General features: G+C 39.1%; 1 protein-coding gene across 1 annotated transcript in view; it reads left to right on the top strand.

The window, feature by feature from the left end:
* Positions 1 to 23248, top strand: part of LOC117303450 (ataxin-7-like) — a 42757-nt gene that overhangs the window by 8436 nt on the left and 11073 nt on the right. Inside the window, exons 4-8 of the mRNA XM_033787651.1 lie at positions 1469 to 1573; positions 18434 to 18813; positions 19238 to 19658; positions 20428 to 20510; positions 20910 to 21328. Coding sequence (XP_033643542.1) covers positions 1469 to 1573; positions 18434 to 18813; positions 19238 to 19658; positions 20428 to 20510; positions 20910 to 21328 — 1408 coding nt within the window. The remainder of the gene's footprint in view (positions 1 to 1468; positions 1574 to 18433; positions 18814 to 19237; positions 19659 to 20427; positions 20511 to 20909; positions 21329 to 23248) is intronic.

Raw genomic sequence — 23248 nt, 5'->3', positions numbered from 1 at the left:
ACAAAGCAGAGCCAATGATGCTTAGCGTGAGGTTTGGGAAACCAATGGGATAAACCATACCTCTCTGTGACATCACATGTTTACAAAAGAGCCACAGAGCCTGGACTTCCAACAGGCACTATTTATTTGAACACAGCTCAGTGGATGAAGCCAATCAATCTTATACTTTATGTAATCAACTTTCAATGTAAAGAAAGGGAGTGTTTCTCAAAACTTTTTAAGCTGGTGCTTTGATAACTCTTGAATTTATTTTGAATTTAGGACACCAAAATTGAGGTTTCCAACATGCCCAATCAAGTATGTTGCCTGACAGAAAAGCCCTGGAATGCTCAAGGTTATTATTTGTTTAAAACAAGGGTTACATGGTCTATGTATTTTGAGATGTCAAAGAGTGTGTGGGACAAACATGGTCATTCTGTATTTACTTCGTTCAGAGCGTGCATGTACTTCCAAGAGCAATGGATGTACACACAACGTCTGCTGCCATCTATTGTCAAAAAGTCTTCCATTCTTCTGAATTGTCGGCTTCGGCTACGACTGTTGGTTAGGGTGTTACTAAGGATATGCTTTACTTCAACGTGTGATGATGTTGGGCTATCTAGCCGTTAGATGTAGCCATAGCCGCTTATTCAGACGCAGCCGGATGGTTTGATTGAGAAGCTGCTACTGTATGCTGTTGGAGTTTGATGGATTTAGTTAAGAAATTGGAAGTTTGTAATTTCACCCCTTGTGTACCATAAACACTGAAAAGGTTTTGCATACAGGCGTGGAATTACACAGTCGCCATGGCCTCTGCTGCTTTGGCATTGGTGCCCCATCAAACATTTCCCATACATGTAGATAGTCTAATGGCAAAATATAAATCTGCGCTCCATATCCAATCAGGGCCGCACTCCAATCTTCAAGATAACTGATTATACCTTGGTACATATGCATAATGAACTACTTTTCTTGGGAAAACTTGGTTTAGAACAGTAGTAACTTCAGGTGAAGTACATGTACATGTATCTACAATGTATGGGTCTATCAAGGTTTAGGTTTATAAATCTATAAAACCAGGCCAAAAATCTTAATAACATATTTGAAGCCTTTTTAAAATTCACCTGTAAATTCAATTGCATGTTTGACCCAGACCGCTGTTTATTTTTGCCAGGTTCCTTGACAGTGACTTGCTTATTGTGAAATAAACCAGAGTTTCAGCTTTTTGTACAATGATCATGAGTTTGTCTATTTGGGTATGATTCTAATAGGGAATTGTCTCGTGTTTGCACTATTTTTAAGGTAAACCTAGGTTTGTGTATTATATAATCCTTATTAACCATTTTGCAGTCTGACTCAAACAATTTGATGATCTTAAACTTGAAACTATTAAAAAGAACTTTTTTCCCTTTTTTCCTCCCAAGAAGGTCTTTTCCCAACTCTTTTTTGTTTTATCCGGTGAAAAACCTTTCCTTAACCAAAAGCTCAGATGCAAATGTCTTCGGAATCTGTCCGACGCAAGATGAGTTCTACCTGGTAGTCTGCGAGCAGTGCAAGCAAGTCGTAAAACCTCAGGCACTAGAAAGGCATATGGGTAAGTAAAAACTTTCAGATCTGGGCCCAGTTTCATAGAGCTGCTTTAGCAGAAAGAGTAGCTAAGCGAAAGAAAATCATGCTTATCAGCATAAGGTTACCAGCAAAAATACCATGTGACTTGCACCATTTCTGACTGGTATCCTGCTCATTTTTGCTAAGCACACAATTTGTAAGCAAAATTGTCTGCTTAAAGCAGCTCTATGAAATTTGGCCCTGTAATCTCTGTTAAAAGAGATTCTTGGCAGTGATGGCAATTTTGTTGTGATTATAGGAGGTAGAAGAGGCATTGGAAATGCAGAGCTGTTTGTCGAGAGGGTTGAGACAGCTTGTGATTTGAAGTCATTTTCAGTCAAACAAACGCGTTCACACACTGGCTGCCAGACTAGACTACACATTCAGACTGAGAATTGGGTGTAACAAAAGAAAACCTATAAATAAGCCCACTTCTCTCTTATCTCTTCAGTCTCCTGACTGTAACAAAGCTACATGTAGTTGAAACATTGAGACCAATTTTAAGAACTGACTCCACGGTAGTACAGTTAACTACGATCCTATAAGCTAAAGTAGTAGTCCTAGCCAATTTTCTATACCTTCCACCCATGTAGTTAAAAAGCAGGAAAATTCTTTTCAGAACTCAGAAGTCTCACGAACATCCGATAAATCTACTCCGCGGTAGTAGAATAAAGAAAGACAGTTCTCTAAGAACAAACTCTACATGCAAGTAGTTACACATGTTACCGCAAACTAAATATCTATTGATACCCCACCATGCAATGCCTCATATCCTAAAAAAGAAAACACGCTTCAACTCTATCAATACACAGCTCTTCCTGCATGTACATGTATACAAATGACCTTTCCCATCCCCCTACCTCCCTTAGACCAAAAATAATAAGAGGGTGGGGCATTTGGTTGAAAAAAAATCTGGACAAAACAAGTAAGTGAGCAAGACAAATTGACTAGAACAGGATTTGAACCTTGGACAATCTGGAGGTTGCCAAAATGGTTTTATTTTGATAATTTTTTGTTCTGTTATCTGATCTGAAGTCAATGAATTAGTTTATTTAAATGAATTGTGTATCAACAGTAATTTACATGTATGGGTCTGCAATTTGTGTGTAGCAGGCCAAGGGCTAGCTTGTCCATTGGGATAATGCTGCTCTGGAGAATTAATATAGATTTAATTAATACCGATAAATAAATGACTTTCAATTCTCCCTTTCACCTCGAGTTCAAAACCAACTGGTCTCACAGCGTCTTGCAGCACAATAAGAAAATGCATTGGAAACCTCTTGAATAATCCTTTACTCTTATCCTCTTAAACTGAACTGCTGCTGTAGAACATGTTTTGACAGGTTCATCTCGTGTTTTGCATAGATTATTAGGATGGCAGGTGTCAGAAAGCAGATGATTTGACATTTAGCACAGGAGCAATTTACACTATTATTAAGAATTCCGTAGCTTTGTCCCCTGTCAAATTGCTGAAGTAGCAGAAGTGACAAGGTACATGTAGCTTAGCGGTACAGTATTAGTACTTGTATTTTATATGATTGTGTGATACATTAATGTCAGTGTTGGGCAGTCAGGTTGGCTGAGTGGTTTCTGTACCTGCCTTTCACCTCTGTGGACCCCGGTTTGATACCCAGACCAGAGCCTTGCACGTGGATTGGGTCTTTCAGTCCCCACCAGACTGTGTGGGTTTTCCCAGTAGGGGTTTTAATTAGATGTTGTAATGTCAAGGAGAAAATTGCTCAGGGTGTCCAAACGGAGTTTCATTATCAGAACAAATTATTAATGGCTAGAACAAAAGTGGTCTTGTGACTGAAATAAGCCAGCATGGGTACCAGAAAAGGGATTTTAGAGACGAGAGTGTTTGGAGGTGATTGTAGTCTTCCATTATGTAAGGGGTTTCCCTGCAAATGGCAACGAAACACCTGACATGTATTAAAACAGATATTACTGTATTTCATGACCAACTGTAGATCTGTAAGTCTGAAAAGTTCATGCTTACAGCATTTACAGCCAGGCAATGACCTCTGTTGCTCCTGACTTGGCCTTGGTGCCCCTTCAAATGTTTCCCATCTAGAACTTCAGATTTTCCAATGGAAGTGCCCTAATAGTAATACTGATTGAAAATGGTTTTGCTCAAAGATGAAATTCCAACATGTGGATAATACACAACTGTACATGAATACAAAAAAAATAAAAAAACACAAATGCGCCATACAGTAACAACCTGAACTAGAATCAGAATTAGAATAATTTATTTTCCGCACTAAAAACATAAATTTCGCTTCCATTGGCATATATTATGAATTAAAAAAACATTAGTTAAATACAATTTTTATGTTACACATATTAAAAGGACAGAAATATACACTCTAAAAATTAGTAAAACATCCAACTAATAAATACGAGCAAATTTTTACCAATCCTTATGTGGGTTAAGCACTTTCTGCATTTTTAATTAAATAGTCAATAGTCATGACGAATTCTGACTGTTCTTTGAAAGAAAGAGTCATCGCAATGTTGATTTGACCTTCCAAGACAAGTGGAATAGCTGACACTCTTCCTGCCACTAGAGGGAGCTATTCATGTTCCATGTTCCCTCACCAGTGTACCCAGAAATTATTATCATGGCTTCTGGAAGAGTGATGGATGAATTGTGTACATGAGCTCAGGACGGTGCACAGGGCATTTTAATCGTATGTGAACTTTTCAAGATAGTGTGCGTTAATGCCAGATTGCTTCCAGGATTTGAAGTTCCAGGCAAGTCTTATACACTGTATCCAATGTGTTTTGTGTGTGTGGGTACGTTTGTGTGGTAAATCTTGTCATAATTCATGTGACCAATAGTACAAGGTCAATGCTCCATGCATTGTAGACCTGAACAAAAGAGTGGGTGCAATCTGAGAGGATTAGTCCCAGGCCTGCTTAGCGTATAAGGTACTTATTTGCACAATGTACTTATATTCAATGTACATATATTCATATTTATAAACTTACATCTTTGTGGTTAAAGGCACTTGATACTTGTCTCTTGGTAATTGTCAAAGATTAGTCTTCTCACTTGGTGTATCTCAACATGCGTACAATAACAAACCTGTGAAAATTTGAACTCAATTGGTTGTCGAAGTTACGAGATAATAATGGAAGAAAAAACGCCCTTGTCATACTACATGTAAGTTGTGTGCTCTCAGATGCTTGATTTCGGGACCTCTAAAATCAAATTCATGGAAAATTACTTCTTTTTTAAAAACACTGTTACTTCAGAGGGAGCTACCAACTACCAACAGCTCTCTTATGCTTATTACTAAGTAAGGCTTTATGCTACAATTATTTTGAGTAATTACCAATAGTGTCCAGTGCCAATATCTAGGCCCGAATTAGGCAAGGGCATTCATACATTCATACATCCAACTACTATAAAATGAAATGTAGTATGCAGGCAAGTGTGTACCGGTACATAATTAGGCCAACCCAATTTGGAGGCCATACAATCATGCACATTTTGTATCCTGTTAGGTTTATACAGCTCTGAATTCTTTAAGCCAAAGTATTTCAAAGAACACAAAGGCTTTAACCTTTCAGCCCAGATTTTGAGCCTCTTACAATTGTCTTACACGTAATCAAGAGCATGTCCTGAGGGAAGACATTGTGACAATCGGTGCATTGTTTGTAAAAAATTAAAATTCAAGCCTAATACTTCACTGAGGCAATAAAGGCGATTGCCTCGATGCCCCCGGTCATTGCCTTGGTGCCCTTGAAAACCTCCATACAGTAGAAATTTATAATTTCCTCATAGGGTGCCTTTACCATAAAGAAAATGCCTAGGTGCATTTTGTGCACATAATTCACACAGTAAATGCAATATATAAGATATCAGTACGATTTTGTGTGTGTACAATATTTTTTTAAGGTGTACTGGGATTTTTTGTTTTTTAGGATACAATGTAGTGTAGGCCTACATTGTTTGAGTACTTTGTATATATGAAATACATGTATTGCACATTGGATGTGCATTGTAAGATTTGATTAAGACGTGCATCACATCATCAACTAACTGAACCAGGAAGACTCTGCTAGCGTTACTACTGACTCATTATAAACAAGCTGACAGCTCAATTTGACGAGTACAATCGGTATGTGGTTTATAGTACAAGTCGTACACATGGGAGACAGTGTTAAGGGATGAGTGTAGTCTGCTGCTCAAGCAGTGTAATTGTATAAAGCTATATTTAGATTGGAGAATCAAACCCTCGCTGAATCATCAGTGGTCGATTGATGGGGTGTTTTTATAAGTGTTGAACTTTTGCAGTACACTTTTAATTGTAAATACTGTGAGGGAATGAATGTGTAGATTGAAGGGCACGAGTATTGCTGCTGTGAGGGGTGCGTAACATACAGGCCTGCACTAGTGCAGTGTGTTTGAAGTGTAAACATGTACTGTACATGTACAGTAAATTAACCTTGTAGTGCTTTACAACACAGGCCTGAGTAGAATTTAAGGGCTACAGGCTGACAAGAGCTTCTTTGCATGGAGAGAGGGTTTGGGATAGGAGGGGGGGGGTTGATGAATGAGGGCAGATTACAAAGCTTCTTCCCATGGGTGTGTCGATCTTGCTGTGCTGTTTTATCCCAACTTGCCTGACTTGATCATTGATTCTGTAAGCGCAGACTCTTTGCTTGAACATTAAAAGTAAACGAAGAGCCATGAAATTAGGCCCAGCTCTATGAAATTGGACTCTGTTCAGTGTTGAGAAGCATGAAATACAATTTTATCTACATAAAAAATTCTTGTTTGCAAGATTATTTTTAGATCATTTATTATTTATAAATCATGAATTACTGCCTAAATGGCCAGATTACCAGTAGATGTTTTTACAGATTCACAGACAACCAAAATTGTGAATAAATTCGATAGAAATTAATGAAATGACACTGGGGCATGCAGTGTATTGACTCAATGAGTTGATAAATTTACTATTTATAGTGAATATTTTCATCTACTCTAAGCCTAAGTCACTTAAATACCAATTGTCATAAAAACACTAACACTAATTCCACAGGTTTATCCTTTAGAGTATGCAGCACCATCAGCTAAATGAGCACACATGTTGCTGATCATTGAGGTCACGATTGTTTAGTACCCAACTGCATCCTGGCTGTTTAGGCTTACAGACACATGCATCATGGCTGTTTAGGCTTACAGACACATGTCATGACCGAGATTGAATTTAAATAGGCTAATGTAATTTACTGATGTGCAGTTAAAGGCAGTGGACACTATTGGTAATTACTCCAAATAATTTATAGCATAGAACCTCCCTAGAGTTGGTAACGAGTAATGGGGGGAAGTTGATAAAACATTGTGAGAAATGGCTCCCTCTGAAGTGGAGTAATTCCAAGAAAGAAGTAATTTTCCATGAATTTGATTTCAAGACCTAAGAATTAGATTTTGAGGTCTTGAAATCAAGCATCTGAAAGCACACAACTTCAAATGAAACTGTTAGTTTCTTTCAATGTTATCTCGCAACTTCGTCAACCAATTGAGCTCAAATTTTCACAGATTTGTTATTTTATGCATGTTGAGATGTATACACCAAGTGCGAAGACTGGTCTTTGACAATTACCAATAGTGTCCAGTGTCTTTAACGAGAAGCAACTATAGAAGGATTTTGACTAGTGGGGGTTGTTCAGGATGTAAACATGTAGGGCCAGTTTCATGTTACTGTAGGTTTTGTTTATTCAATATTATAATCTGTTATAATGAGGCAGATGCCAGAACATTCATTCAACGTCGTAGTACATCCACATAAGAGTTAAGTGACATGGTGGGATCGGAATATATAGTCCTAATTGACATGGGTTCAAGAACTGTAAACAGACAGATAATTGGCAAAACACATTGCACAAAAAATCATGCTGCCACTAGTTTTGTAATAGTCTGTTTTCATTCTTAAAGTGCAGTTGTGTGTGATGCATACGTACAATGAATGTTTGATCCATGGAAGTTTTGGATGTGCAAATGTGTGACTAGTACATTTTGTGTTTACAACATACATCTGGCCATTGTACATTTTAAAATTCCCATAGCAGTCCCTTCACAGAATTATGACTACCCCTACAACATGTATAGTTAGTACATTGTACACATTACCCATTACCCACACTGTGTTCATGTACACATAGTACGCACAAAATGTTTTGGCTGATCACATTGCTCTGGTCTTAGTCTCCATACACATTGTGTAACCTGCCAAATCTCCTTACTCTGCAGGAAGTTTGCTGAAAGTAAAACCAATCTTTTCATCTTGAAAATCTCCCTGATTACGGAAAGTTTGTCCCTGGTAATATTGAATATCCCTGATTGTTGTACAAAATCTCCCTGATTGCAAGATGCAATTGTTGGCAGCTCTCAAGTCTCTGGATCACATCCACAGCATTGATGTATTGAGATGAATTAGCAGTACATTTATGTGGCCCTAAGTGTACAAACATGCTACAGGGATATAAGTAGATGTTTTATCAAAAGCAGGGCTTAGTTTCTTAAAGCTGTTTTAAAAGCAGAAAATACTGCCTGACAAATTTCTTTGCTTCAGAAGCAAAAATTTAGTGGGACACCAGTCACAACAATGTAAACTTAATGTAATTTGGCTGGGTACCCATTTCTGTGAAGCAATACTTGTTGTGCTTAGCAGGTTTTTGTGCTTACAGGCTTCAGGAAATTGGGCCCAGAAATTGGTCACTCAACTGATGTTTAGTTTATCTATACACCCCCACCCCCTCATGTCCCTAGTTAAATTTTTATAAAATACATGCACTTTTAACTTGCAGGTTGTGCAGTCTCAATGAGACGACACCGGCCACTCCTCAAAGCATACTATTGATGAGTCGTGCTTTTACACCTTTTTTGTCTGAAAGAGAAAGTTAAGTCCTTTTTGCCGGCTTAACATACTAACTATCTAACCAAACCCATCCCCCCCCCCATTTGTCCACCTTTTTTGTTTTGTTTTTTAAATTACATACCGATGTTTAACCTGTACAACATTTAGGGGGTATGAAAGGTTACCGAGTACCCTGGAGGGACAATCACCTCAGCTAAAAATAAACCTTGCTACATATCACCGGGATTCAAGTACATTACCAGCTGTGTGTTTACATGTTCTTGCTTATGTTGTGTTCATGCAGTACATCTCAAAATATAATAACAAGATCATTGTTAAATAGTAGGGCCTACCCTGGAAGGGTTCAAGGACATCCTACTGACAAGTCAACTTAAATGCTCTGGGGTTGATTTCACAAAGAGCTGCGGACTAGTCCTAAATAAAAACTCAAGGCTAGTCCTAAGTTAGAACAAGGATTCTTGTCCTAAGTTCGAGATACTTGACTAGTCATAACTCTTTGTGAAATCCAGCCCTGGTAATGAACATTTGTAGTTTTGTGGAGTGTGATAGATTTATGTGTTGTCGCATTTGTTTATCGTTTGAGTGGCCAATGTGAATGACTGCAGATGTTGTGACTTTGCATTGTGTTTACATTGTGATTCATCATCATGTATCACAGATCTACACTGTGCACAATGTAATGGACAATTTGGTACAATGTCAATTGCACAAAGGTTCACTATTATTACAATGTAGAGTACATGTGTGGCCAGTAGTCAAACGAATAATTGTTGAAACTAATCACATAAAGAGTAAAAATACAACGATTTTCTTATTGTGTACAAAGCATTGCGCTGCCGCAACCGAGTAATGGCGGCGCAGCCATAGGCAGTGTGCAGTACTTACGCCTGTGGGCTAAATTGGAACAGTAGACACTCTGAAGGATTCACCTCATTTAATGGATTGTTTTCTGTGCTTGGTGAAGACCATACCGCCTGTGACATCTTGTTTACTAAAGAACCAACAGAGCCTGAACTACCTGCAGGCACAATTTGTACACAGCTAAATGTATGGAAGAAAACATTCAAACATTCAAACATTCAAGTTTGTGTTTTATGAAGATTGCACTGTATGATTTTTGTTAATTTTTTTGGGACACACCTTGAAACTAGTTCAGCTGTTATTTATTATAAGTCTTGAATTTATGTTTGAATGGTGACACAAAGAGTACACCATTTGTTGTTGATGACCAGGGCCTACATGTATCTTGCCTGCCAGACAGGCCCTGGATTGCACAAGGTCACCTTCTTGTTAATGCCTAAATGTAGGGTGTTATGGCCGAGTGGATAGGAGCACCGAACTCAAGCTCTGGTGCTTCTGTTCATCACAGTGTCTGTTCGAATCCCGGTCGTGATACTTGTGTCTCTGAGCAAGACACTCCACTATAATTGCTTCTCTCCACCCAGGGGCAGGGGTAAATGGGTACCTGTGATGGTTCTTGTGATTGATTTAGCCGAGTAACGCATATTAATGTTGCACAAGGCTGTATACTCCTCACTAGGGAGCTGAGATGGTTTAAGGAGTGAATTAAGGGCCAGTGACCAGGGGTAATAGTGTGAAGTCCTTGCGGACACCCTCCTGGCGTGAAAAGCGCTATATAAAAACGAGTTGTTATTATACAATAATATGTCATACAATGTAAAAACGTGAGCCTTCATTTCCCAATACTGTAAACATTGGGGGGATTGGATTCAAATAGAAGCGGAAACATTCCATCAAGAGGGGCCAGTCAGGTCGGGCCACTCGGGGCAAGACACCTGACTCAGTGGGCAACATTCCAATTGTAAACACCTTAACTACCTGCTGCTGAACTTAAATACATTTGTAGTACTACAGAAAGCACCTTCATGTGCTCACACTTTCCTGACTGTGACCTGTGAACTACATTTGTGTGCAAATCTTGTACCACCACATTGTAATAGTCCTATTACTGTAGAAACCCTTGCACTCTTTAGTGGTGACTGTGACTGCTCTATGTTTGTTCCGACATGATCGAAACAAACCTGATGATTTACACGTTTGGGTTAGGGTTAGGATTAGGGTTAGGGTTAGGGTTAGGGTTAGGGTTCAGGTTAAGATTTTCTACTCAGCAGAGTTATGGATTATTTTATATTCCATAAAACTCTGCTTGGAGTAGAAAAATCTTCTGATCAAATATACATGTAGCAGTTTGCATAATTGCCTTTATTCCCATAATATGTTTACTGTCCAGAGATTGTTTGAGACAACTGTGTTTGATAATAAGGTGAAGGACGTATCGCATGAATGATTTAATGTCATGGTCTTCACGACTCATTGAATGCTTTGTTAACCATCAAGTCAAGTTGTTTTAGCCTGATCTGTTCATTGTTCAGTGTGGATGGTTACTTAGCAGTGAACGCTTTCCCTTGTAAAGCAGAGCAAAATGCTACGCAAAGTCTCAGTTGCTACTCAAAAATCACCATTTGCTGCTCAATATTAGCATTTAGTCTGCACAAAATATGTTTAGTGCAAGTACATGTACATGTAATACAAATTTGCTGGATGAAATCTTTCCCTGATTAGGTAAAAGTTACTTTGTAAATTACGTATTTTTTTACAGACAAACATACATGCCGCCTGGGTATTTAGAGATAATTTTCTCTCATTTTAGACAGTAACCACATTAAAATGTCTAGCACCAAGATCAGGACAAACATCTGAACATGGCTCTTGCAATTCTTGGAAGGAAATGGAACTATCCTTCAACAAACAGAGGGACAATTATCTTGTAATGTGATAATTTTGATACTGGATTAGTACTAGGCCTTAGGTGTTTTTTCATAATTCATGTAAAAAGAGCGACATGTTTTTTTAAAAAACAGATAATGTCTCATTTCGGGTTCATTTATGTAAACATTTGTTAGCTCCAAGCATAGTCACCATGACTAAAAAAAAAATTCATTTAAAAAAAAATACTGTAATCTCGAAAAAATCTCAAGGATGCAGTGAAAATTGGATATTGTTTTCTGTTCCTTTTATTACAGAGATATAGGAAGCGCTCATTATAACCTTCTTATTTCTAAGAACATTGTAAAGATACTTTTTTTTCGGGCATAATGACTCATCCCACTTAAAGGAACGTTACATTATTGGTAAGAAACAAAATCGTGAAGATCACAGATTTACATAAAACTAACACGGTCTAATGATGATGATAGTTGAAAACATCCCTTGAAATATTTCTGTCTGAAATGTCATTTGATGAGAAAATCTAACTTCTCGTGTGGAGTTTATCGCTCAGTGAGCGTTTTATTCATTTTTATTTTTGCATCGATGCAATGCAAAATTTGTAATCGGTTTTTCACTATTCTCACTATTCTCTCGTGACCCAGATGACCGATCGATCTCAAACTTCTACAGGTTTGTCAGTTTATGTACATGTATATGGTGGATTACATTTAGGTGCTTTACACTGCCAGCAACTGTTTTGTTAGCAAAAACCAATTCTGTAATGTTCCTTTAAAGTCTGATTCCAGATTTGTTGGCCCTCAGGAATTGTTACTTACTGTAAAAGCCTGACAAGTCTATTGAAACCCTGTGCCTACAATGTACATGTAGGTCGGCCCTCGTACTAATTAAAATGTTTCTCTACCCCCAAGGGTAAAATATCATGCGGTTTATTTTTGAGTACATTTACAATAAATTGACATCCTGTATTGCTGTAGATTGGTCTTTGAGCCTGATGGCTTTTCAATGTCTTTTTTATGGACATGTAGGCCTACTTATGCCTCATGTTTACAAACATGTATTGGTGTACACATGTTGACTTCCTGTGTGCTTGACATGTTCGGATCATTGTTGTTATTGATACTAATTGTGTTATCGATAATGTCATGGCTATTGCAACACCCTGAGTGTCAATTAGTGATCACTGTAAACTGTAGCATGGAGCAATAAACTAGATGCTCCATGACTGTAGCAAGAAGAGCGACCTTGCAACTATTAGCAGGTCATTGTGCAAAGATAGCAGGGATCATACATTATTTACATCCTGGGATTGATGCAAAGTAGATTTGGTGTGGACAATTTTGGACACTACATGCACACTCTACATGAGCTACATACATACATGCTCTTGTGTACATACGTATACATGTACATGTATGACCTCTGCATGCTGTACAGTATGTGACATTGGGGACACTTTTTGGGCCACTAGGTGGCAGCACACAGTGACACTTGACCAGGTAAACCCATTTTGCTCAATGGTGTTCCAAAGTCTCCCACTATAAAATACTGTACTCCTACTTCCATCATCTGTACGTATCTGGGTTCTCCCTGGGACGAAACAAAGTTCTGCAAGTTTGACCGATGATGCTGATTTGAAACGAGGTGCTTCAAATGTTGTGTATGATTGGTTTTTAAAATGTGCAATCTGGAACATTTCAATTGGTTTTGTTTGTTTTACTGTATGATTTATTGTGAAAGTGACGTGAAATCTAAAAGAAATATTAATGCAGCTGGGTCATTCCGTGTCAAATCAACCAGTGGTCCCCAGGTGACCCTCTCAGATTTTGATGAAACTTCATCAGAATGATTGGATGTTGCAAAAATGAACACAGACAAAAAAGCTAAGTCATACTCCATGTCGTTTTCGAGATATGACCGTTTGAAATTTGGCCGAGGCGGCCATTTTGTGCTCGCGCGAGACGCGAAAAGTGATTTTTGTGATAATTTCCGACTTTGAAAGCTCATAATTTAGTTTTTGTACCAGGTAGAGAGCTCAAATTCAGTATTCCATCTTACTTTTTGCCAAATTTCATGAATCTGCACTCAATTTAAATGTATTTCCTTTAATTTTCTAGTTATGGTCACCCAAAGTAGGCACTTTAATCAGCCGAAAATGTTTTTTGTGATTTTGGGGGTCACCCTGTGCCCACATGAGGGGTCAAATAAATCCTATATTCCCTAGGTATTATCTATGGGTGCATGTTTATACCCATAAGCAATTATAAGCTCACCAATGCAATAATTTAGAAATAGCATGGGCCCAAAGTTGGTTCCAGCCAGAAAAAGGTCAAAAAGACCCTGCCCGTCTTGACCCCGGTTGACCCCGCGATCAATTGAAATGTTTTTTTAAATTGATACCAGTTAAACATATATATTATATCTACTTATACACCAATTTTCAGCTTTGGCACTCAACTCCTTCATGGTGTGGTGGCAATTTGAATATTATATGTTTTTGGCACATTTTAATGTAATATCATACAGTATACATGTACATGTACATTCATGTACACATGTACAATACATGGTAAAATATGTTTGAAGCTTGTGTAACTTATTTTTTTCTGGCTAGCAAAAAAGTAAGTTTATTTGTGTTATTGTTTTTAGAAATGGGTTGATGATGCATGTTTTTAACTGCAATAAATAATTTAAGGCAGGTACCACGAAGTGCTGCAAAATTCTCCAATAACACACACAAAATATTGGAACCATACCCCAGTATGGAACCATACCCCAGTGTACCGTGTGTAGTTTCACTTGAAACATGGATCAAACCACACAATACAAATTAAATCTGCCAGTACTTAACACTAAGTATCTGTCATATTCTTCTCTGGTTTTAACCCAACCCAAGTCCCCTTTGTTTCCTCCATGCTATGTTTATGCTGGTTAAACTTTCCAATCACATGGTCACCTCATTTGCATATTAAACGCTGGTATTACTTTCCATACACTACTTTTTTAGAACAATACTTCTCTAATGTGTATCACATGCAAACACTCATTTCTCAAACAAAATATGTACTTGTGTATCACGCAGACACCACAGATGCCAATGCGTTGATGTTACTTTATGCTAGCCAGAAAAAATAAGTTACACAAGCTTCAAACATATATTACCATGTATTGTATGTGTACATGAATGTACATGTACATGTACACTGTATGATATTACATTAAAATGTGCCAAAAACATATAATATTCAAATTGCCACCACACCATGAAGGAGTTGAGTGCCAAAGCTGAAAATTGGTGTATAAGTAGATATAAAATAAATGTTTAACTGGTATAAATTTCAAAAAACATTTCAATTGATCGCGGGGTCAACCGGGGTCAAGACGGGCGGGGTCTTTTTGACCTTTTTCTGGCTGGAACCAACTTTGGGCCCATGCTATATTCTAAATTATTGCATTGGTGAGCTTATAATTGCTTATGGGTATAAACATGCACCCATAGATAATACCTAGGGAATATAGGATTTATTTGACCCCTCATGTGGGCACAGGGTGACCCCAAAAATCACAAAAAACATTTTTGGCTGATTAAAGTGCCTATTTTAGGTGACCATAACTAGAAAATTAAAGGAGATACATCTAAATTGAGTGCAGATTCATGAAATTTGGCAAGAAGTAAGATGGAATACCAAATTTGAGCTCTCTACCTGGTACAATAATTAAATTATGAGCTTTCAAAGTCGGAAATTATCAAAAAAATCACTTTTTGCATCCCGCGCGAGCACAAAATGGCCGCCTCGACCAAATTTCAATGGGTCATATCTCGCAAACGACATGGAGTATGACTTAGCTTTTTTGTATGTGTTCATTTGAGCCACATTCAATCATTCTGATGAAGTTTCATCAAAATCTGAGGGGGTCACCTGGGAACTTTTCTGAAAACTGGTTGATTTGACACGGAATGACCCAGCTGGCATTTGGCATGTATCAGGAAAACTTAGTGTCTATCAAATGTATGTTTGCTTTGTGTAGTGTGGGGTAACCACTTGGCAGTGCAGTGTTTTGTCTCCCTGATTATTGTCTTGATGATTCATGTCAACTGTACACATGACATGTATTATTATCAATAAATACTAATTAAAAAAACAATTTGTTTACTACATAATCATGAAACGATGTGATTCTGTATATTTCATCAATTTCCTGTAAATAGTCCCAAGAAACTCTGGATCCTGTTCCTTTTATCAAATGTCATCATTTTCTAATTGGAAAAAAGGGAAAGCCATACTGGTAGCACCACAAGGAAAGGGCACTTTCAACTGCTCTAAGTTCCGACACCCCAATGTTCTGACAACCCCAAGCTCCGAAAAAAAACCTGATTTTTTTTTTACACATTGTGGAAACGGTTAGGGTTAGGGTTTTTAGGAAAATACACTAGGGTATCAAAACAGGGATGTTGGAATTTTTTGTGTAACCCTAAATAGAATTTCATGGAAGCTGACATTTATAACACACTTGTTGTTTTAATTGTATCAAGTGTTTGTACGTATGTTTTACATTAATCTAAACCATGTAAACCCAGATCGACTAACAATCTCGGTGTTTGCAATGGCCGATGTCCACAGTGTATCATTCTGTCATCTTACTGTGTGCGTGTTTGTGCATGTGTGAATTATGTATTTACCACGTTCTTCCCTTATTTCCTCACCTTTTGCCCCCTGAGGCAAGCACATCCTGATATCAAGGATCCCACTCGGCAAAATAACAACTCTCCTCTCAAACATACTGACCCATAAATAACAAAGGAACTGTTGATGTAAAGAGGAATCCAAACAAATAAGGGAGGGGGGGGCGGATTTGACAATCTAGCATGATGAATCATACGCCCCTCGCATCCATCCGTTTCACAGAGATGAAAACTGTTAAAGGCACTGGACACCTTTGGTAAAATTGTCAAAGACCAGTCTTCTCACTTGGCGTATCTCAACAAATATGCATAAAATAACAAACCTGTGAAAATTTGAACTCAATTGGTCGTTGTTCTTGTGAGAGAATAATGGAAGAAAAAACACCCTTGCGTGTGCTTTCAAATGCTTGAATTTGAGACCTCAGCGGAGGTCTTGAATTCAATTCAAATATTTTGGTTAGAAATTACTTCTTTCTCAAAAACTACGTTACTTTAGAGAGAGCCATTTCTTACAATGTTTATACTATCAACAGCTCTCCATTGCTCGTTACCAAGTCAGTATTTATGCTTAACAGTTATTTTGAATAATTAGCGATAGTGTCCAGTGCCTTTAAGTCATAGGAGGAAATTGTTTGTTTTTTTCTTTCGTTGGTTTGAAGACAAAGCAAATAATTGATTCAGGAGGACCTCATTTAAGTCTGTGTGCTTGGCAAAACATATTAGGCCCAATATTTAGGCCCACAGGATTGGCCGATATACAGCCTTCTTTTGACTTCTGGTCGTGGTCAAATGATTATATGTGCCTAAGGTCTTATGCAAAATTATTTCATTACCTCCTTTAAAAAAAATTTACAGGGTGCATAAATTGCTTCACACCAAAAGGGTCATTATCGACTTGTGACACAGTTTGTTTCTATTTTGCTTAGCTTGCTTCTCTTCTCTATAATGAAATAAAAAGAACAATGCAAGTCAGTACGTTTTTAAGTTTTTCAGAATTTAGAGCGACACTTTGTTTAGTTGATTTGGTAGGCGCTACTTGGACTGTAAATTCATCTGGAAAGCACAAGCATAACTAAAAACATCACAGGGCTTAGTTTGTTCTTTGTGTACCAATGTTAATTGCTATACATAGTGGAAAGTGTATTGTCACCTCACAAATAGCTGTGGCAATATCGAGTCTTCTTGACATACATACCTTCGTAATCGTATTGCTTTGTAAAATCAAGACCTTCCCTTTTCATTGGATCTATTATACTTGTACCTGTAGATGTAGATCAAACTTGTACCAATTGTAATTCTGTTGCTTGGTGACAGCTTATCAACATCTCTTCAAAGAGGAAAGAAAAAAAAAGGAAACAAAAACAACAGAAATAGCTTGAAAAAGTTAAAATACACCTAGGTGAGGAATATTTTGCTGTTGCAGAGATTTAAATGTCAATGGATTGACAACGTGGTGATGATGCACAGTAGTTTAAGAGCAAGAGATGACAAACAATTGAAGAAATATAAACCTTGCTACATGTACATCCAGCAGCGAATTGACAGAATGTGGGTTCGCATCCCAGACTGGTCAAACAAGGCACTTGTGTCCTTGAGCAAGTCACTTCTCTTAGCGAAGGAGTATAAATGGAAACCCTGAGGTGATTTTGTGTATGAGCATTTATAACACCCCTAACAAATACTCTGCCTTTTCATTGGTTTGGGGCGCGTCACATGATATGTCTTAGTTGTCACATGATATGTCTTAGTTTTACTAGACGGTGGCGGTGTGATAGTGCATCGTTTGACATGTGATAGTCCGACGACTATCACACTGCGAGCAGTACCCAGACGTCTTTTTACCCACCTCGAACCCAATCAGTTTTGCATCTGTGTATCTGATACGCGCGTACGAACGTTACGTGTGCGAAGATGATAAATAGTCTGTTGGGGTCTGCTTTAGCTCGTGCTAGGGTTAAACTACGACTCCCTCGGTGATCTCCGGACCATTCCATTTTCCCTCAGCTGCGCCTCAGGAAAATAGGACGCTCCGGGGATCACCTCGTGAGTCGTAGTTTTAACCATAGCACTCATAGCAGTCAATATTTTTACTTACACTAACATGCTGCAGAGGTTGTATTTTGCAGCAGGTGTCAAGAATGTACCAGGAGTGTTTTTTTAAAAAGCATGCCTGATGACCAGGGACAATAATTTGTCTAGCACCTTGAGCAGCTTATTTCTATCCCTCATTGGGGAAAGTTGTGCACCCTGCTCTACAATGCAGCCAGGCTAATAGTGGGTGATACCCATGCCTACATGTACGTACATCCTTTTGAACTATGAAGGGTTGATCTCTGTTTCAGGAGTATTTGGCACTGTGCCCCTGGTAGCAGTTGATTTGGGTCAATAGCTCGAATCAATTAAGTTTAGCCCTCACCTTAAAAGGGCTGTCCTTGGCCTTGTGATATTGGCGATCTCTCATTAAAAATAAAACCTCCAGAAACGCTCAATGATTATTTCCCCTCCTCTTTCTCGACAGAATTACGACATGGCAAACCACCGGATAAACCGCCGGACATCACGCGCGAGATGGAAATGCACTCTCCTCAGATACTGATCCCAACAACTCTCAGAGCCCCTCTGGACAAATCAAGACAATCCAGCCAGAACGTGAAAAGTCCCGGGGTGGACAGTGAACTCTCCCGTACCCACAGCATGCACCCTCTAACGCTCAGACCGTCGGCATCGCAGGTCCAGCCGGAGTTGGCCTTTGACACAGTACTTACCAAACAGCTCCCGGGTCATCTAGCGAAGAAACAGGATTCCCTGATCGATTACACCACGTCGACGTCAGAAAGTGATCGGCCAAATGCCTCGCCGACCGGGCTCATTCAGCTTAACTCACCACTAGGGTCACAGGTAAGATGCGTAGAAAGTGATTGGTGTCAGGGTCATGTTGTACCAGGTAACTATTAGGTAACCAGTCAAGAAGAGAAGAAAAGCCACTCACATTTCAATTCAATTTTTACATACTTTTATTGAGGACTGGAACTGCGTTTTTATGCCGGCAGCTTACACGCCATGACACCTGAGTCTTATCGTGATAATATCTGTACATTGCGGCTTTACATCGGGCGGCTTATGAGCCGAAGACTATGGTACATTGTTTAAAGAATGACTCATGTGCTACCAAAGTTGAGCTGTAGCATGCACTGTAGTTGGGTCCCTTAATAAAATTTGTCTTTTTAGCTTCTTTTTTTGAAGGGGGGGGGGGTGCAATATTCAGAAAACAATAGAAGTTTTAGATCAAAATAATTGAATGTGAATTTGATATTACTTTCAGGAGAGTGTCGCGAGCCTTGTCAGCACAACACTACCCATTGTAAGAGTTGAAAAAATGTCACCTTTACATGTCGACTCCACGATTCAATCTTTCGGAATTTCACCGACGTCTTTGGCAAGCATCCAACCGACCACCATCGAGCTGGCCTCTGCGCCTGGCCGATCCATTCAGTGTGCTCCTAATGTGCTCCCGCAACAGTCCCAAACGTTACTGCAGACCGCTAAACCGGTTCAACCGGCAATGGTCCAGTTGGCACCAGTTCCAGCCGGTATGATGCAGGCTGTCAAACCTGCCCTTGTCCAGCCACCTCCAATCCAGCCAGCACCAGCACATACCAGCTTGCTCAAGCTCGCACCTGCTCACCCAGTACCCACGAAAAAGAGTAAAAAGCTGTCTCCAAAGAAGAACATATTATGTAAAGGTACATTGTGTAGGTTGTTTCAATGAGATGCCAGAGCTGCAAACTTTCCCTGATTCTGCTTAACACGTTGCCTTGAATCGGACGAGTTGTTATGAAATGCATATGGTTAGAAAGATGTTTTGAAAGTAGAATACAATGATCCACACAAATTTGCCTCGAAATTGCACGGTTTTCCTTTTACTTTGCAAACTAACACGGTCGACCATTTATGTTATCATTGAGTATATGGGAGTCAAAAATTTGACTCCCATAAATGGCCGACCGTGTTAGTCGACAAGCTAAAAGGAAAACCGTGCAATTTCGAGACATATTTGTGTGGATCATTGTATTCTACTTTTACAACATGTTTCTACCCATATGAATTTTATAACAAATGGTTACAAACGCTTTTCAAAGACCAACTCGACCGATCCAAGGCAACGTGTTCCTTTACACTTCCCTGAAAGTAAACCAATCTTTCTATGTTCTGGTAAGATCATTTGAACATCCCTCTGATTATTGGAATTTTTCCCCCTAACATGTATAATGAATGTAATTCTAAATATCTGCCTGGTTTGTTACTAAAAAAATCTCCCCGATTTCAAGATGCAAATGTTGGCATCTCTAGAATGGACTGTGCTGACAGAATACCATAATAAGCAGAGCTGTCTGTGTCCTAGGCCCAATTCTATGGAGCTAGCTGCTAAAAAGACTAACTGTTCTGCATAAGGTTTGTTTTCAGTTTGAATGAAATTAACTGTGAGTAATGATTTGGTTGCTTGTTTCACAGATCGAGAGTATGATGTAAACAAGCATTGCGGTGTGTGGGTTGAGACTGATCATCGACAGTGTACAAGGTCACTCACTTGCAAGGTAAATATCCAACGCTCACTTGTTGTCTTATAAGATAGTGATCACTCACTGAGGCTACTCGTTGTAATGAGTCAGTGAGTTTGGACTGATAGTCACTAGTGGCCTAAGTTTGACTTAAACCCGGTCATACTTCCTGCGAATGCGAATGGGATGCGAATTTGACGTGAATTTTACGTCAGAACCCTCCTTTGGCAGCGATATTCGCAAGTGAGTTGAGCAGAGTTGAACTGCTGCGAATTATTCATTGCGTTTTGTGACGTCAACATTCGCATCCAATTCGCAGGAAGTTTGAAGTATGTTCTCAAAAGAATATTATCTACCCAGCAAGTGGATATACACATGGTGGTTTACATTTATGAAAAAAATAAAAGTCTGTTAATATTTTGCTTTGTTGTACAGACACACGCCTTATCCTTGAGGAGAGCAGTCAAGGGACGTCGAAAACCCTTTGACGAGCTCCTAGCCGAACATAAAGCCCGTTCTCAAGCTCTCGCTGCAGTCAACAACCCCTCCTTGCTCAAGAAACCAGGATCCACGACACCAATGCCAGCAGCAAGTGGTCTCCTGAGCAATCCAGCCACCCAGGGCAACAGCGCTGCCAGGCCCACCACGCCGAAGGTGACCACGCCTCGCCCGAACACACCCAAGGCGACCACGCCCAAGGCGCTGACACCAAAGCCGTTGACCCCGAGGACTCAGACGTCTAGTTTGCACGTGAAGGCAGAGCCCGGCGTCAAGCCTCAGGTGATGTTCCAGAAGATCATGCCGGTACCTGGGCCCGTCAAAACCTTCAACCTCAACTCAGTTCTTCCAACCAAGTAAGTTGAGGTTCTTTGAGGTTTAAAGCCATTGGACACTTTCGGGTAAACGGTATTGTCCAAGGCCCACACTTTGTGTATCACAACTTATATATAAAATAACAAACCTGTGAAAATTTAGGCTCAATTGGTCATCAGAGTTGGGAGAAAATGACACGAAAACCCACCCATGTTTCTGCACGTTGCGCCATGTCATGACATGTGTTTAAAATAAATCCGTTATTCTCGATATCGAGAATTTATATTGTTCTAATGTTTTCTCAAAAAGTAAAGCTATTCATGGAATAATATTTCAAGAGAAGTCTTTCACCATTACCTTCTGTAAACCCTGTAGGTTATTTGTAAATCTGTGAACTTTTAATTTGTTTTCTGTTCCGAAAGTGTCCAATGGCTTTAAAGGCAGTGGACACTATGTGTAATTACTCAAAATAATTATTAGCATAAAACCTTCCTTGGTAATGAGAAATTGGGAGAGGTTGATAGTATACAATATTGTGAGAAACGGTATATAAGTTTTTGAGAAATAAGTAATTTTCCACGAACTTGATTTCGAGACCTCAGATTTAAAATTGGAGGTCTCGAAATCAAGCATCTGAAAGCACACAACTTCGTGTGACAAGGGTGTTTTTTTTTTTGTTTTTATCTCGCAACTTTGACGACCAAGTGAGCTAAAATTTTCACAGGTTTGTTGTTTTATTTATATGTTGAGATACACCGGAAGTGAGAAGTTTGGTCTTTGACAATTACCAATAGTGTCCAGGGTCATCCCTTTTGTATTAGGGATAAAGTATATAAATTTTGGTTTTACCCTTACACTGATGCGTGTTAGCACTGTATACTGTGTACTTCCTGAAATCAAAGGCATATTACTTGGGTTGGATTCGAACCAACAACCTTTGCAATGGTAAGACACTGCTCTAGAATTGCAACGGTTGTGGGTTTAAATCACACCCGAATAATGTCTCAGTCTGTGATTTTGTTTACATAACTCTGGAAAGTATACAGCAGCCCTGATACTTCGGCTTTTAAGGGGCACGACAGTTTTGCCTCGACTTTTTGTAAAAATTTAGGGCACCAAGGCAATTTTCAAAAATTTGGAAGGGCATCACGGCAATCATAAAAAGTTGCGAAGGGCACGACGGCAGTTTGAAAAAAAAAACCTCCGAGTTGCCTGTAAAAAATAGTTCTTCAAATTTTTCCATTTTCTAACTGTTACCCAATGAAAAAAGAAAGCATTCATCTAATTCAACAAAATAAAGAACAACTACTTACAATACACAATATATAATTTTTGTTCATACGTAATCCTACTATTGGTCATGCACGTTGTGTAGTTTTTCGTAGAGACGCTAAAATTCCCACGTAACTGCTCCATTTTGACACGATGTTGACAGAATAAATGCATGCGGTGCGCGACGACTATGCTGTACATGATGGTACATCACATGTACCAAGCATGGGGAAAACCACTATCCCAGCATGCACAGACACGTCGAGTCTTTGTCTCAAGGCGGTTAGCGTTGGTTCGCGTAATTTTACCACTAGAGGGCGTTTAATCTCACGCTATCGCTTTGTTCCGAAACGCCCTCTAGCGTTCGATGTTTCGAGTATTTTTTTGTCGCACGCAAAGAACAACGACTAACGGGCCTGAAATCTGCTGTTGTGCCTTGAATACGTGCGTGAAATTGGGGCTATTTCGTTGCGTGAAATTTACACAGACATCGGGACTTTTTGGCTTATTTTCGAACTTTGACAACGTTGAATATAATTTGTTTTCGGGAGGAAGGGCACGGCGGCAATGATGAGAAAAGGGCACGGCAATCATTGCCGTGAAAAAATTGGGTTTTTGAAGGGCATTGCGGCAATCGGTAGGGGCAACGACGGCAATTGCCGTCGTTGCCGTCGTGAAGTATCAGGGCT

This window comes from Asterias rubens, chromosome 2 (genome assembly GCF_902459465.1).
Source record: "Asterias rubens chromosome 2, eAstRub1.3, whole genome shotgun sequence".
In the NCBI taxonomy this organism is placed as follows: Eukaryota; Metazoa; Echinodermata; class Asteroidea; order Forcipulatida; family Asteriidae; genus Asterias; species Asterias rubens.
Note: the sequence above shows the minus strand (reverse complement) of the source record. Positions and strands in the feature narration are given on the sequence as shown.